Below are 15,451 nucleotides of genomic sequence, written 5' to 3'. Positions count from 1 at the left end.
CCAAAGCCCCTCTCCCCACCCATCACATGTCACCCCACCACCACATCTGGTTTCTTTCCAGCAGCGACTAGCAGGGCTGGAGATCTTTCTATACATCTGCAGATCGATGTCCACCCTCCAGTAGAACGCAAGCTATCTAGGGTAGAGATTGTCTTGTTTCACAAAGCACCTACTCTCTCCACATCCCTGGTGCCTAGGAAGTGCCTGGCCGTGAGTCAGGTCATGGCTTAGCCATGCCTTCCCACAGGCTGTGTTCACACTGCAGTGGTGTCCACCGCTGCCTGCACGGTGCCACACCTCCTGCTTCCAGCCTTCGGCTCTCAGTTCAGACACCACAGCTCCGAGGAAGACATTCCATGGTGTCAAGATGTCCTTTCTCAGCGCCTCCCACTGAATTCAGGGCTCAAAACTGACACTTTTGCAACTGTTCCCTGTTAGATGGAGTCATGGCACTGGGAACTACATTTTGTAAATAATCTTTCTCCCAGCTCTCTCAAGAAAGAGGAGCCTAAGGAGACATGATTAAATGCAGTATCATATCCTGGATGGGATTCTGGAACAGAAAAAAGAACTTGGGCAAAAATTAAAGAGATCTGAAACAAAGGACAGGACTTTAGTTATAATAATATATCAATGAGTAATGAGTTTTATGTGCTCAGTCATGTCCGACTCTTTGTGACTCCACGGTCTATAGTCTTCCAGGCTCCTCTGTCTATGGGATTTTCCCAGGCAAGAATACTGGAGTGGGTTGCCATTTCCTTCTCCAGGGCATCTTCCCCACCCAGAGATCGGACCTGGGTCTCCTGCATTGCAGACAGATTCTTTACCATTTGAGCCACCAGGGAAGGGAAACTAAGTCTGTAAGTTAGCACTAATACAACTACCCAACCAACATTGGTGGTCTGGATGCCTACCACTTATTATTATGTAAGAAAGATACAAGTGTTGCTGTTGTTCAGTTGCTAAGTTATGTCTAACTCTTTTTAGAACCCATGGACTGTAGCCCACCAGGTTCCCCTATCCAAGGAATTTTCCAGACAAGAATACCGGAGTGGGTTGTAATTTCCTTCTCCAGGCAATTGTCCCAAGCCAGCGATTGAACTTGTGTCTCCTGTATTGCAGGCAGATTATTTACCTGCTGAGCACCAGGGACTGGCTCATTAATTATAACAAATATACCATAAGATGTCATAAGAGGGGAAATGGGCTGTAGGGTTTTGGAAAATCTGTGCTATTCCTTTTGTAATTTCTTTGTAAATTGAAAACTGCTCCACAAAATAAATTTTATTAAAAAAAAATCTTTTCCAGAGACTTTTTTTAAACAATTCCTTATATATATATATAAAACCATCCAGTAATAGTCTATCAAAAAAAAAAAGAATAAAAGGACAAATGAATAATTACCAAAGAGATCCAAATTCCCTCATAGTGGACACAATTACCTGCAAGTCTGGCATAGAGGCCCTTAGAAGAAAATGTGAGAGCGTTATCTTTTAATGTGGGGGTTAGGTGATGGTTTCTGCCATAAGACATATAAAGCTCAAAAGAAAAAGAAAAATAAACTTGTCTTCGTCAAGATTAAAAACTTTTGTGCTTCAAAAAACACCATCAAGAAAGTGAAAAAGATGGCCACCAAGTGAGAGAAAATATCTGCAAGGCATAGCTATGCCTGGTAAGGGACCTGTAACCATGGTATAAAAATATTTTATAGCTCAATACAAACACAAGTAAGCAGATTAGAAACCAAGCAAAGGGTGTGAACAGTCATCTCTCAGAGAAGACATACACACGGCCAACAAGCCCAGGGAAAGATGCTCACCATCACGAGTCAGCAGGGAAATGCAAAGCAGAACTGGGATACCACTCGGAAACCCACTAAAATGGCTGAGGTAAAAACAACAGCCAATAACAAGTGCCATTAAGGATGGAGAGATTCTGGAGCCCTCAGCTGCTACTTGTGGGACAGTACAATGACTGTAGCTGCTTGGGAACACAGCTTGGCAGCTTTTCAAAACATGAAGCATAAAGTTACCATTGCTGACTTACCCAGAAATCCTACTCCTAGCTAGTGGGTTGGCCAAAAAGTTGATTGGGACTTTTCTGTAACATGTTTTGGAAACACCTAAACAATCTGTGGCCAATCTGATATAAATAAATAATACATGAAAACATGTGTTCCCTCCAGAACTTTAACACAAACATCCACACTGGCGTTATTTATAACAGTCAAGAAGTGGAAACAGCCCAAACGGCCACTAAGTGATGAATAAACAAAATGAAGTAAATCCACACAATGGATCATTATTAGGCAATGAAAAGGAACGAACGACTGGCACGTTCTACAATATGGATGAACCTTGGAAAGTTTATGCTACATAGGAGAAGCCAGTTACAAGAAGACAAAACAGCATATGGTCCCATTGATATAAAGTGTTCCACATAAACAGAAAGATTAGTGGTTGCCAGGGGATGGAGGGAGAGGAAAGTGGGGAGTGACTGTTCGTGCGGACGGGTGTTTATGAGATGCTGAGAATGGGCCATTAACAATATTAGGTGGTGGGGATAGTTGCACAATTCTGAATGTTCCAAAAACCACAGAACTGTCCACTTTAAAAGAGTGTATTTCATAGTATGTGAATTACATCCCAATGCTTCTCCACTGGCCTGAGATGGACAGTGACAGTCTAACCTATGAGTCCAGGAGAGGGAACGAGGTCTGGTCTACTCAGCTGTCTTAGGAAGCTGTGTTGTACAAGAAATGATCTTGTACAAGGTAAGAAAAGCCAGCAATTGTCCAGGTTGGCTCAGACTATAAGTAACCCCAACTCATGAGGACAAAAAAGTGCCCTCAGTTCAAAGAACATTCCACAATTCAGGACGAACAGCAATCCAGGTGATATTTCATTCCCAATGTGTAATCCCCAAGGCAGATTTTGCATTTGGTTCCTAACTCAGGATGGTAAAATTGTTTTAATGCCAGAGGCCTGCAAATCCCCAAACCAGCCAAAGGCCGTGAGCCTCCATCCTATTCTCTGTTGTTTGGAGGGAGATTAGCAAGAGTTAGACAGATGTTAAGAACATATTTATGCCAAAATGAATTTCATCAACTGAAGATAATAAGAACTCATTCAGAAGAATCACAAAAGGAATAATTTTCTTAATATATGATTCAGTGTCTATAAAACAACTAAAATAGCCTTTAATATCAGTCCACCAGTTACATATGCATTCTGGGAGCAATGCTTTAAGCCCCTGGGAAAAGGCTTCTACCTGAATGGGCCAGTATGAGTACACGTCTTCAAATACAATGGGTCCCACACAGCTTGATTGGGGTCAAGCAACCCAGACATTAGGTCTCTTCTAATTCAGACCAGATCACGCTTTCCTAACAAAGAAGGAAGCAAGTGCATGCTTCATCTTCAGCAGAGCCTGCAGATTTTGCTCATAATGAGCAATGCTCCTGCTGCCTCTGGTTTCCTTAACTGCTCCCCTGTTTCAGACTGGGATGCAATAAATATGGTAATACAAAGAGGCAAAGATGATTAAACCCAGGCTTTCTCCCCGCTTTTCCTTTCTTATTTCTGTCAGGAATGTGCCACAGTCCCTATAAGGCAACCCAAGGTCTGTTTTTTATTAAAATATACAGGGACAGCAGAGTTGAATAATCCTTAATTATTAAGTTTACAATGGAATTGCAATTTTAGGAAAAGAAAGAGCCTGTGACAGCAACTCGAATGCTCAGTGAATCTGTTACACTGAGAGATTTAATGGAACGCACTGCAGAAAAACACAGAAGCCCAAATGAGGGTTTTTCGGTGTGAGCTCTTGGTGTGGGGGTGGACAAGTGGCCTTGATAATGTGGGGAGAATCAAGGACACCTCAGTATCATGTCAGAAGAGGTCTCCAGGGGAGAAGAACAGAGCAAATCAAAGACCTCATGGTATAGTAAAAGTAGCATGGACTCCAAGATTGGCCAGAGCCAAGGGTAGAACCCCAGGAGCATCACTTATTCACCTGTGACCTTGAACACACGATTTAACCTCTGAGCCTCAGTTTCCTCATCCATTTGTAGGTATGCACTTGTACATGGCTGGGATGAAAGTCAAATACAATGACCTATCCTTGGGACCTAAACTATATGAATTAATTCTTTTTGGTTTTACATGCATGACTACATAGCATACATCTTTTACCTGTTCAAAGACATTACATGTCCTTGCTATTTTCTTCCCCCGAAATTTACTGAGGTATAATTGACAAATAAAAATCTGTATATTTAAAGTGTATTATATACTTAGTGTTTCCAAGATAAATACTATGAAACATTTAAAGTGATATTTTTATATATGTCTACATTGTGAAATCATCATTGCAATCAAGTTAATTAATGTATCTACGACCTCATGAAGATTTTCTTTTTGTTCCCCCATGCATTTTCTGAAGTCTTACTAGAACACTAACGTCCAGTCCAGGGACTCCCCCAGTGGTCTACTGGCTAAGAGTCCACTTTGCGATGCAGGGTACGCAAGTTTCAGCCCTAGTTGGGGAACTAAGATCCTAAATGCTTCATGGGGAAGCCAAAAAAGAAATCCCACTATTTATACTTAATACCTCAAAAATACACACCTGGGTGGGGGATAAAGATGGAAACGGATCACAGGAATAGTAACAATGTCTATGTGGTCACCAAAAATGATAAGTGAAAATAAATCATACTCAAAACAGTAACTTTTCAAGAGCTGGGACTCTGAAGCTAGACTGTCTGGGCCCAAACCCAGCTCCGCCTTTCCTTTCTATGACCCCGAGTCATGACTTTACATATGGATCCTCAGTTTCATCATCTGTAAAATGGGAATACCAGTAGACCCCCCCCCCTCATGGAATTAGATGAACATTCAGTAAATCAGTGTCTGAAAGAGACTCAGAACATAGCCTACCACAGAGTAAGAACTACCCTTCTATTTGTTAAATAAATAAAATACAGAAGCATTTCACATTGACTACCTCTTTTGATATTCACAACAGGGCTCTACGAGAGACTGGGGAACAAAACAAAGCTCCAAAGAGGATAGTGACCTCCCTGGGTCAGCAGCTCACAGATAAAGACCAGAATCAGAACCTACTTCTAGTTTCTTTGTTTTATTCAATCCTAGGTTCCTCCCTGCAGAATCTGGAATCTGGAAACTTCTATAACAAGTTTAAGCCTGAATAAGCAATAACACAACTAGAGGCAGATACTGACTGTGAAGATGCTCTTTTATCCTTTCTGCTCTTGAGGGGCACAAATTTAAAAATAAACACACAAAAACGTTGCTTGATATGAAAAGCAAGGCAAACCACCCAGCCTCCTCCTGCCAATAGGGTGATGAAGTGAGCAAGCAAGTAGATCTTCCTAGCAAACAAATATTAACTTTTTACAAGCTGGTCCACCTTTCTGCCCAGGAGGTAAGCACTTAGTGACTAAGTAAGAATATTTTTATTTTTTTCTCTGCTCACTAAAAGCTCAGTTTCCTTACAGAATAGCTATATCTCCCAGTTTATTTGCAATTAGGATTGGAGTTACAGGCATTCCCCCAGTTTTTCTTTAAATAGTCTCCCATCCAGGTGACAAAGACACAATACTGTCTTATTTTCAACGAGGTAAATCTTTGCTCACATATACCTTGTATTGATTTTTTCTCATCCACTTTTTTTCTTCATTACAAAGGTTGCAAAATGATATGACCAAAAATGTATGTAAAGAGAAAACAAAACCAAGTCATTTGTACTTTTTTCATTCCGAACATAACATGCAGAAATTCCATTTTTCATGTATTTTTTGCTACTCTTTCACCTCCTGTATGTCAACCATGGAGATGTGTATGTGCATGCATGACACATATGTGTGCATGTATTTATGTAGTGGAACAGTGACAAGCATGAGTTTTTGAATTGTCTTGTCACTTACTTTATATCACAAACTATCACTTAGCCATGTTATAACATACTTTTTATAACCCATTAAGAATATGGTTTACTATAAGAGGGATATTCCATTATTTAGACTTATTGTTTAAGTATTAATATAGCTTTTAGGGTTATAAGCAGTATTTCACAAAAAAAATTTCCTTTATAGTTAGGATTATCCCTTTAAGGCAGAATCCCTTAATGCAGTCATATAGGGTAAACATCTTGGGCAATAATACTATGAACTTTCTTTCTAAAAGGTTATAGCAATGTTTAATGCCAGCATCATTATATAAGAGTGCTCATAGGAACTCCCCCGGTGGTTGGTCCAGTGGTTAAAAATCTGCCTTCCAATGCAGGGGATACGGGTTCAAGCCCTGGTCGGGGGGGAACTAGATCCCATATGCTTCAGGGCAACTAAGCCCGCAGGCTACAACTACTCAGTCCGTGTGCCATAACTAAGGATCCCACATGCCACAGCAAAGACCTGATGAAGCCAAATAAATGTTAAAAAAAAATAAAAAAATAAAAGAACTGTGCCCATAGCACTCCTTTCCTATCTTTTAAAATGTAGTGTGTCCACTATCATTAGGCATGCTGCAGAAAAATTGATTTGATGTAACAAAGCAAACCTTAAATGAAATTTTGCTAAAACTCTTGTCCAGAAAATAAATCTAATTACTGTAATTAACAGTGAAAGCCAAAAGAAGCATCCAGCACCACTATTATTATATTATTAACATTAGGAAGGTACTCCATTTGTCAAAGTATTTTATAATCATGTATTAGTTAATCCTCATAACATGCTTCAGAAGCAATGAAGCTATTTATAGCTGGACTTCCTGAGTGGAATGTCTTTCAAAAGTCCTTTGTCTTGATATCTCAAATCATTATCACTAGCATATCAATTCACAGAATCATTCTTATCTGTAGAATCCCAAGGATGGGAGGGACTTAACTGGCTGCTCAGTCCAAGGAAATCAAGCGGGCCCTGATGTGGGGTGCAGAATTTTCATATCACATGCTGAGAATTTGTTTTCTTCTTAGATCTCCATGCCTCCATGAAAGTATGGCCCACCATAGGCAGCCGATAATAAAACTACTGCTATTTCTAAATTGAACATCTTTGTGCTGCAGCTACTATAGGAGGAAGAGTTTATACTCAATAGGATTCTTACAATTTCCACAACGACTGGAATTATTTAGGTTTGTACATATACATTATTGTAGCTGCAATAGTACTTACACCCAATACTACCATGAGAACTTTTTATGATCTTAAAATGTGCCATAATTGAGAAAGAGCATAACTATCTATAATCATACAACGTATGTCTGCTGTGCTCAGTCGTATCCGACTGTTTGCAACCCCATGGACTGAACCCCAGGCCTGCAACCCCAGGTTCCTCTATCCATGGAATTTTCCAGGCAAGAACACTGGAGCGAGTAGCCATTTCCTACTCCAGGGGATCTTCCTGACCCAGGGACTGAACCCACATCTCTTGTGTCTCCTGTATTGGCAGGTGAGTTCTTTACCCCTGCACCACCTGGGAAGCCCAATCGTGCAAATACTTTTCTTTAAAGAGTGGGTTTTTTTTTTTTCTCCCAACCAGGAAGGGACCTGAGTTCTTTAGTGCAGACAAGGAATAAATATTGAGTTGGCCAAAATGTTTAAAAACACAAATGAACTTTTTGGCCATCCCAATACATAAAGGCTGAGAACAACTCATCTAATTCAATGCTTAGCCTACATGATGGCTGGTTTCAAGCGGCAGATCAAGGCTGTAGAACCACAAGTCCCCAAAACTGCACAGAAACCAGGGTTGTGGGAAAAGGCTCCTCTTAATTCCACATTCCCACTTCCTCCTCAGATGCACAACTGAAAGCACAGTGGCAGTTGGACAGAGCTACCAGGAGGACCTGAGTCCCCCAGCAGTAACTGACCCTGTAATGTATTTGTCAGTAGCTCCCACCTCCCTTCCCTGCTCCAGGAGGGCAGCCAACCCGATGTTTTGTTAGCCTGCCAGTTGACTACAGGAACAGGGCAGCCCATCAAGGACCAGCCAAGTGAGATGAGTACAAATAGCTGAGCTAAGAAATAAATGCTGTCTTTTAACAAGTAAGTTTTGGGGTGAACTGATTCCTAACTAGCTGATATAAGCTAACTGATATAAAAACTCCAGTCTAAGGAGTGAAATGGCCTGCTGAAAATCACTGAGCTGTATAGCGGCCTGAATGTGAAGTGAAATCAAATTAAGTCTGGGCTAATAGGTAACTGGATGAATAAATATGTCTTTAGGTTATTTATTAATGCAGGCTCCTCAGTTCAGTTACACAGTTGTGTCCGACTCTTTGCAACCCCATGAATCATAGCACGCCAGGCCTCCCGGTCCATCACCAACTGCCAGAGTCTACCCAAACCCATGTCCATGGGTTTGGACATGAGTCGGTGATGCCATCCAACCATCTCATCCTCTGTCGTCCCCTTCTCCTCCTGACCTCAATCTCTCCCAGCATCAGGGTCTTTTCAAATGAGTCAGCTCTTCGCATCAGGTGGCCAAAGTACTGGAGTTTCAGCTTTAGCATCAGTCCTTCCAATGAATACCCAGGACTGATCTCCTTTAGGATGGACTGGCTGGATCTCCTTGCAGTCCAAGGGACTCTCAAGAGTCTCCTAGGTTTAGTTATTAAACAAGGAAACATTTATGGAGCATATAAATAGTACTTTCGGAGAAGGCAATGGCACCCCACTCCAGTACTCTTGCCTGGAAAATCCCATGGACGGAGGAGCCTGGTAGGCTGCAGTCCATGGGGTCTCAAAGAGTCAGACATGAATGAGTGACTTCACTTTCACTTTTCACTTTTATGCATTGGAGAAGGAAATGGCAACCCACTCCAGTGTTCTTGCCTGGAGAATCCCAGGGATGGGGTCGCACAGAGTCGGACACAACTGAAGTGACTTAGCAGTAGCAGTAAATAATACTTTGCTGAGATACTGGGAAGATAGGAAAATCAAGGCATGGTGTCTTGTCTTCAGAAGACCCAGATTCTACTAGAAGATATAACATGGATAGATAAAGAAAATAGAATTTAATAAAGATTATAATAAATACATAGGACTTTATGGGCTGGTAGAAGGGGAGCCGTGACCCAGGCTGAGAGGTACAAGTGGGCTTCTGGTTACTAGGCACATACCCTGAGAAAACCATCGTTCAAAAAAATACACATACCCCTTTGTTCACTGAAGCACTATTTACAATAGCCAGGACATGGAAGCAACCTAAGTGTCCATGGACAGGTGAATGGATAAAGAAGAAATGATACATATATACAATGGAGTATTACTCAACCAGAAAAACGAATGTAATTGGGTCATTTGTAGAGACAGGAATGGACCCAGAGTCTGTCGTATAGAGTGAGATAAGTCAGAAAGAGAAAAACAAATATCATATATTAATGCATGTATGTGGAATCTGAAGACTCGTACAGATGAGCCTCGTTCCAGGGCAGGAACAGAGATGCAGATGTAGATGTAGATATGCAGATGCATGGACACGTGGACACGGGGTATGGTCAGGGATGGGGAGCCTGGGATGAATCGGGACTGACATACACACTACCATGTGTAAACAAGACAGCTAGTATAAATACTGTGCTTTATAGAAGCTGCTATAAAGCACAGGAAGCTCAGCTCAGGGCTCTGTGATGACCTGGGGGTGGGATGGGGGGCTGGGAGGGAGGTCCAAGAAGGAGGGGATGTATGTGTACATGTAGTTGATCCACTTCATTGTAGAGCAGAAACCAACATAACACTATGAAGCAATTATACTCCAAAAAAAAAAAAAATCAGGAAAAAAAGTGATGCCTCGGCAAGGCTTAAAGAATAAAGGGAGATTGCCAGCTTGGAGTGGAGGAGGAGGGGAGGAAGGCACGGTAGGGCAGCAAGAGGAAACAACAGGCAGGGTGCGCGTCGCGCAGGGTGTGGAGCCACCAGCAGACGAGTGCTGCCGGACAGTGAGGAGGAGAAGGAGAACACCGCTGAGAATGACATCAGATCCTGGACGGACCACGTGCCACGGCAAAAAGCTTCAATTCTCTATCCTGGGCAAGGAGAAGCCACTGAAAAGTTCTAGGCAATCAGATCAGCATCTCTGAAACATCATTCTGGCATCACAGAGGATGGGTCAGGGAGACAGGAAGGACAGGTGAGAGTCCATGGAGACATGAACTATGCCAGTCACAGTGGGGATGAACAGGAAGAGGTGGAACTGAAAATCATTTAGGAGGGAGAACCTGGAGGCATCGGTAATGGACAGGCTGGCTGGGGGACTGCAACAGAAGGCAGACACAAGACGAACCCCAGTTTCCTGCAGGGTGGCTAGGTCTTGGATGTCCACCATCTTTCCCAACTCTGTTTATGCTCTTGACAGTTCGATGTGGGTATAAAACTTTGATCTCTGTTCAGTTAAATTCTGGGAGCTTTTCATGAATGTTCTTACTGCTAAGATCCTTCTGGATCCTGCCATGGATATCTGATACATTTCCACACTGGTGGCTGTAGCTATGGATAAGCTTCATCCAAACCTTTGGCAAGAAAGTAAAGAAGGAACCAAGAACCTTAGCTGGAGTTGTAGACCCAATTCTGGATATACTCTGAATATAATTAGATATACATCAAAACAGTGAAGGGACAGAAGAAAAGTCCCATGAAAAAGGAAAAGTAAACGGCAGGTGTTTAACTTGGAGAAGAGGTGACTCAGGAGAGGATGGTCACTTCCAGTGAAAGAGGAGTCCATCTTTCATAGGACTGTCTCCATGGTGATATACTAGTGCCAGAGAACATCATCACACCATCTATAGATTGGAAAAGTTCAGTTTGACATGAAGCAGGACTGTCTAAGAGTCAGAGACACCTGGAGGTGGGGTGGGCCACATTGGCATAGAGTAAGCAGAGACATTACTTTGCCAACAAAGGTCTGTCTAGTCAAGGCTATGGTTTTTCCAGTGGTCATGTATGGATGTGAGAGTTGGACTGTGAATAAAACTGAGCACCAAAGAATTGATGCTTTTGAACTGTGGCATTGGAGAAGACTCTTGAGAGTCCCTTGGATTGCAAGGAGATCCAACCAGTCGATCCTACAGGAAATCAGTCCTGGGTGTTCACTGGAAGGACTGACGCTGAAGCTGAAACTCCAGTACTTTGGCCACCTCATGTGAAGAGTTGACTCATTGGAAAAGACCCTGATGCTGGGAGGGAATGGGGGCAGGAGGAGAAGGGGACGACAGAGGATGAGATGGCTGGATGGCATCACCGTCTCGATGGGCATGAATGTGAGTAGACTCCAGGAGTTTGTGATGGAGAGGGAGGCCTGGCGTGCTGCAATTCATGGGGTCGCAAAGAGTCAGACACAACTGAGCAACTGAACTGAACCAAACCGAAAGCATCTGTATAAATTTGCTAGAGCTGCCCCAACAAAATGCCACAAACTGGGTGCCTTAAATAATAGGAATTTATTTTCTCTAGTTCTGAAGGCTAGAAATTCAAAATCAAAGTGTCAGCAGGGTTGGTTTCTTCTGAGGCTTCTCTCCTTGGCTTGCAAATGGCTGTGCCTCTGTCCTGTCTCCTCTTCTTTTAAGGACCCCAGTCCCATCGGATGAGGATCTACCCATATGACCTCATTTCAATTGAATTACCTCTTCGAAGACCCTAACTCCAAATGCAGTTTGAGTTACTGGGGTTTAAGATTCCCAAGGATACATTTTTAAGGGATCACAATTCAGTCCACAACACAGCCTGTCAACAGGGATGTGTAAACAGAGGTCTGATGACTGTCAACCAGAGGAAACCAACGAAGAAATTGAAGTAACAAATTCAGAGCGTCCTTGAATGTCCCTTGAGGTCTCAGAGCTACGATTCTCAACATTGCGAGAGGGCACCTCAGCCCTGCTGTTAAACATTATTAACACAATAATCTCCCCGGGGCTTCAGACAATAATTACATTTTCATGGCAGCTTAAATGATGGATGAGAAATGTTGCTTTACTTTAACCCTTCTTGGAGGAAAGGCGCAGGCCGGCAGCTACACACGAGAACCTCCAGAGGACAACCGGCATGCTTACCTGTGAAACAGGACAGACTTCACCAAGGTGACTACGTCCCGGCTGGCGTTGTATCCGGCACAGACAATAGCAACGTGGATTGTCTGGGAAGAGAACAGAGGAGCAATTAGATGGAGGAGAGGGATTTTCCTGGTGCTTCTGACGGCATGAGAAAGTGCCCTATATCTTGTTGGTATGGTCGGGACACAAGGAACATTGGCGGCAGCTGTGAAGAATAACTCCAGACAGTTTTATTAAGGCCTTTTTAATCGGTTTATGGAGCTATCATCATTTAGAAACCATTAAGGCTCTTTTCAATTACATTTTGGGGACGAGAGAAATGGCAATTGGCTTGAATAGGCAAACAGTGCGTTCCGTGCCCCCAAGCCTGGAGACAATGACAATCGGTAACAAGAGAGGAGAAAGAAATACACCCGAATGTATGAATTGACAATCGGGGATCTCAGTTGGAGACGTGGTGGCTCAGAGTTCAGGAAATGTTCTCACAGGACATCTCAGGTCAGGGGCAATCTGATAACAGGACAAAGGGAACCAAGAAACACCAATGGGCCCAGCTGGGATACCATTCAGGGAACTGAAGGCTGCAGAATCAATGGGACATGGATGGATCATCTCACCGAAGCACTTGAGAGCATGGGCCCCAGCATGCCCATTAACCCCGGGTGACCCAGGAAAGCTTCAGCATCAGGTGGCTGACTGTAACATGATGGTCAGGACACACTCATGCAGGATGTCACGGAAGGGAGCTATGTCAAGTACAGAGATGCGGCACACTGCAGTCTGATCGCAGAAGAAAGGCCCTCGAGAGCTGAGCTTCCGAAACGGGGGTGACTTGGCATCTTGGTGTGCCATGAATAAATTACAGGTGATGAAGATAATGCATCTCTTCAAGTGAGAGTTCCAGGCTACTGGGCAGGCTACCCCTTGGACTTGGCTGCCCTCTGCTGCCTGCGATTTTTATGCTCCCCTGGGCACCCAATACTGAAATTCAAAGAAGGGGTCTTAATAGGCACTGCTTCATTTTCAGAACCATGCATGGCCCTTCCTTGTGGTGCCTGGCTCCCAGACTCCCCGTTTTCCTCACCAGCCACTTCCAGCTGCAGGGCAGTTTTGATGTCCTGCTCACCCCCATAAACAGGCTTCCCCAGACCTACGTCAGCCTGTGCCACCTGACATCACCAAAAGGTTAACCATATCCAGGATAAACCAACCAAGAGTCTAGGATGCCCTTGCAAGACCTTTTTAATTCCAACGATCTTCATTCCACCCTGGCTACTCACTCAGTGCCAGGTACTGAACCTCGGCTTCCTCCAGATCATCACTTTTGAGAAATTATGGGTTACCCACAGCTCTAGGATCCTCAGAGCCTCTCACCCCTGCAGCTGTCCCTCCCCTTTATGGAGAACCCCCCCCCCCCCCCGCCCCACTTCACCCTGTGTATCAGGCCCTACCTGCTTACCTGACCCATCTACCCTGCCCTTGGCTCCCTGACATGTTCAGCCCACACATGCAATACACAAGCCAATGCCCCACAGTCAGGGAAGCAGGATCCCTGCTCCACACTTATATGGAGGACCAAGAAGGAAGACGAGGGAAGACAGAAGAGAAGGATCACTATGCTAAGAGCTAATATTTATTGAGCAAATTAGTACATACTGGGTACAGTACTTAGCACTTTACACAGATTGCCAGGTTTAAACTGTACAAGGCAAGTACAGGGTTACTGTTTCAGTATTAGAGATCAGGAAACAGGCTGAGAGAGATGGCATTTGAATTTTGCATAAGAGATTCTTCACCCTGCTGGTGGTGTGTCAGAAACACCCCAAAGATCTCAAAAATGTACCCTGTGCCCCAGCCCTGTCTCACACCAATTAACTCACACTCTCAGATGTCCAAGACTTTAACTACTCTACTAGAAGGCAGTGGTTCTCAATAGGGGGTAATTCACTCCCCTCTGCCTCCCCTATAACATGTGGCGATGTCTGAAGTCATTTTGGGTTGTCACTGCTGGGGATGTGAGGAGCGGCATTCTATGGATGGAGGCAGAGATGCTGCTCTGCATTCTACAATGCACAGGGTGGTCCCAAAAGAATCACCCTATGTGCAAAAGGTCAAGAGCACTGTCTCTAGGAAACCCTGTTTTAAGGAAGGAGAGGGGCAGTGAGAGGAGGCTCAGATCCCACAGGACACCAAAGCCACCTTTTCAATCTCATTTCTGCACATCTCAACTTCCCCACCTGTAAAATGATGACAGCCCTGCTTATCTCTGGAAAATATCTCCCAAAGACTCAGAATCAAAGTCTGTAAGGCATATGCAACTGTCACTGTTTGAATAGTGGAGGAGATGAATAGGAAAATGCCTGCCCATGGGAGGTATAACCAGGGTGGAAACAAGAATGGGTAAATGCACGCTGAATCAGGCTCTTTGGAATCGCAAATATTTAAACACCCGGCCTCTGAGATATCAAACTTTGTCTTGGCTTCAGGGTTCAGGGACTTTTTTAAATGGCCCCATTAAATGTAAGCACAAACGCGCACATTCTCAAACATTTTACATAATTTCCCAATCTCTTTAGTTTCATCCAGCACACCTGCCACCATGAATAAATTCATCATCTGCAGCCGCCACCGCAGAGCCCTGCTACCCAGGAAGGCAGAAAACTGGAGTGTCACGAACACGCACCTGAAAGAGCTCGGGGTGGTCCCAAATTTTGTGGGTGCAGAAGAGAATGGCAGGAGTGAGGCGGGGCTCGAGGCAGGAGTGGGGGCAGTCTGGGGACAGGGACGAAGGTTCCTTGAAGGACCAGGGGTGCATACATGGCCTCACTAAGAGAATTTTCCATTTTGAAGCTATGAAGTCCGGGTTTCAAGTTTCTCAACGTGGTGGCTTAAAGGTGGTCCCAGATACCCGGATGTTCCTCCCCTCAAAGGAAAGGGTCTAGCATCAGATTCTGTGACCACGTGTTCACTCCTCCCCTATACTTGGTAGACATCATACTTGCCTTTATTGGTCAGAAAGTCTGAATATAGTGTGATCTTGGACTCACTGTCCTTTTCCAACTGGATTTGTGCCCCAAGAACCTTTTGTAGACCAAATTAATTGGGTTCCTGTCACCCTGTTTATTTAACTTATCTGCAGAGTATACCATGCAAAATGCTGGGCTGGATGAAGCACAAGCTGGAATCAAGATTGCCAGGAGAAATATCAACAACCTCAGATATGCAGATGACACCACCCTTATGGCAGAAAGCTAAGAGGAAATCCTGATGAGGGTGAAAGAGGAGAGTGAAAAAGCCTGGCTTAAAACTCAACATTCAGAAAACTAAGATCATGGCATCTGGACCCATCACTTCATGGTGAACAGAAGGGGGAAAAGTAGAAGCA

General features: G+C 43.8%; 1 protein-coding gene across 2 annotated transcripts in view; it reads right to left on the bottom strand.

Annotated features, from left to right (window-relative positions):
- Positions 1–15,451, bottom strand: part of LARGE1 (LARGE xylosyl- and glucuronyltransferase 1) — a 593,562-nt gene that overhangs the window by 298,698 nt on the left and 279,413 nt on the right. For both annotated transcript variants that reach the window (XM_070453980.1, XM_070453981.1), the window contains exon 4: positions 12,067–12,149. In XM_070453980.1, the coding sequence (XP_070310081.1) occupies positions 12,067–12,149 (83 nt within the window). The remainder of the gene's footprint in view (positions 1–12,066; positions 12,150–15,451) is intronic.

The sequence above is a fragment of the Odocoileus virginianus genome, chromosome 23 (genome assembly GCF_023699985.2).
Source record: "Odocoileus virginianus isolate 20LAN1187 ecotype Illinois chromosome 23, Ovbor_1.2, whole genome shotgun sequence".
In the NCBI taxonomy this organism is placed as follows: domain Eukaryota; kingdom Metazoa; phylum Chordata; class Mammalia; order Artiodactyla; family Cervidae; genus Odocoileus; species Odocoileus virginianus.
Note: the sequence above shows the minus strand (reverse complement) of the source record. Positions and strands in the feature narration are given on the sequence as shown.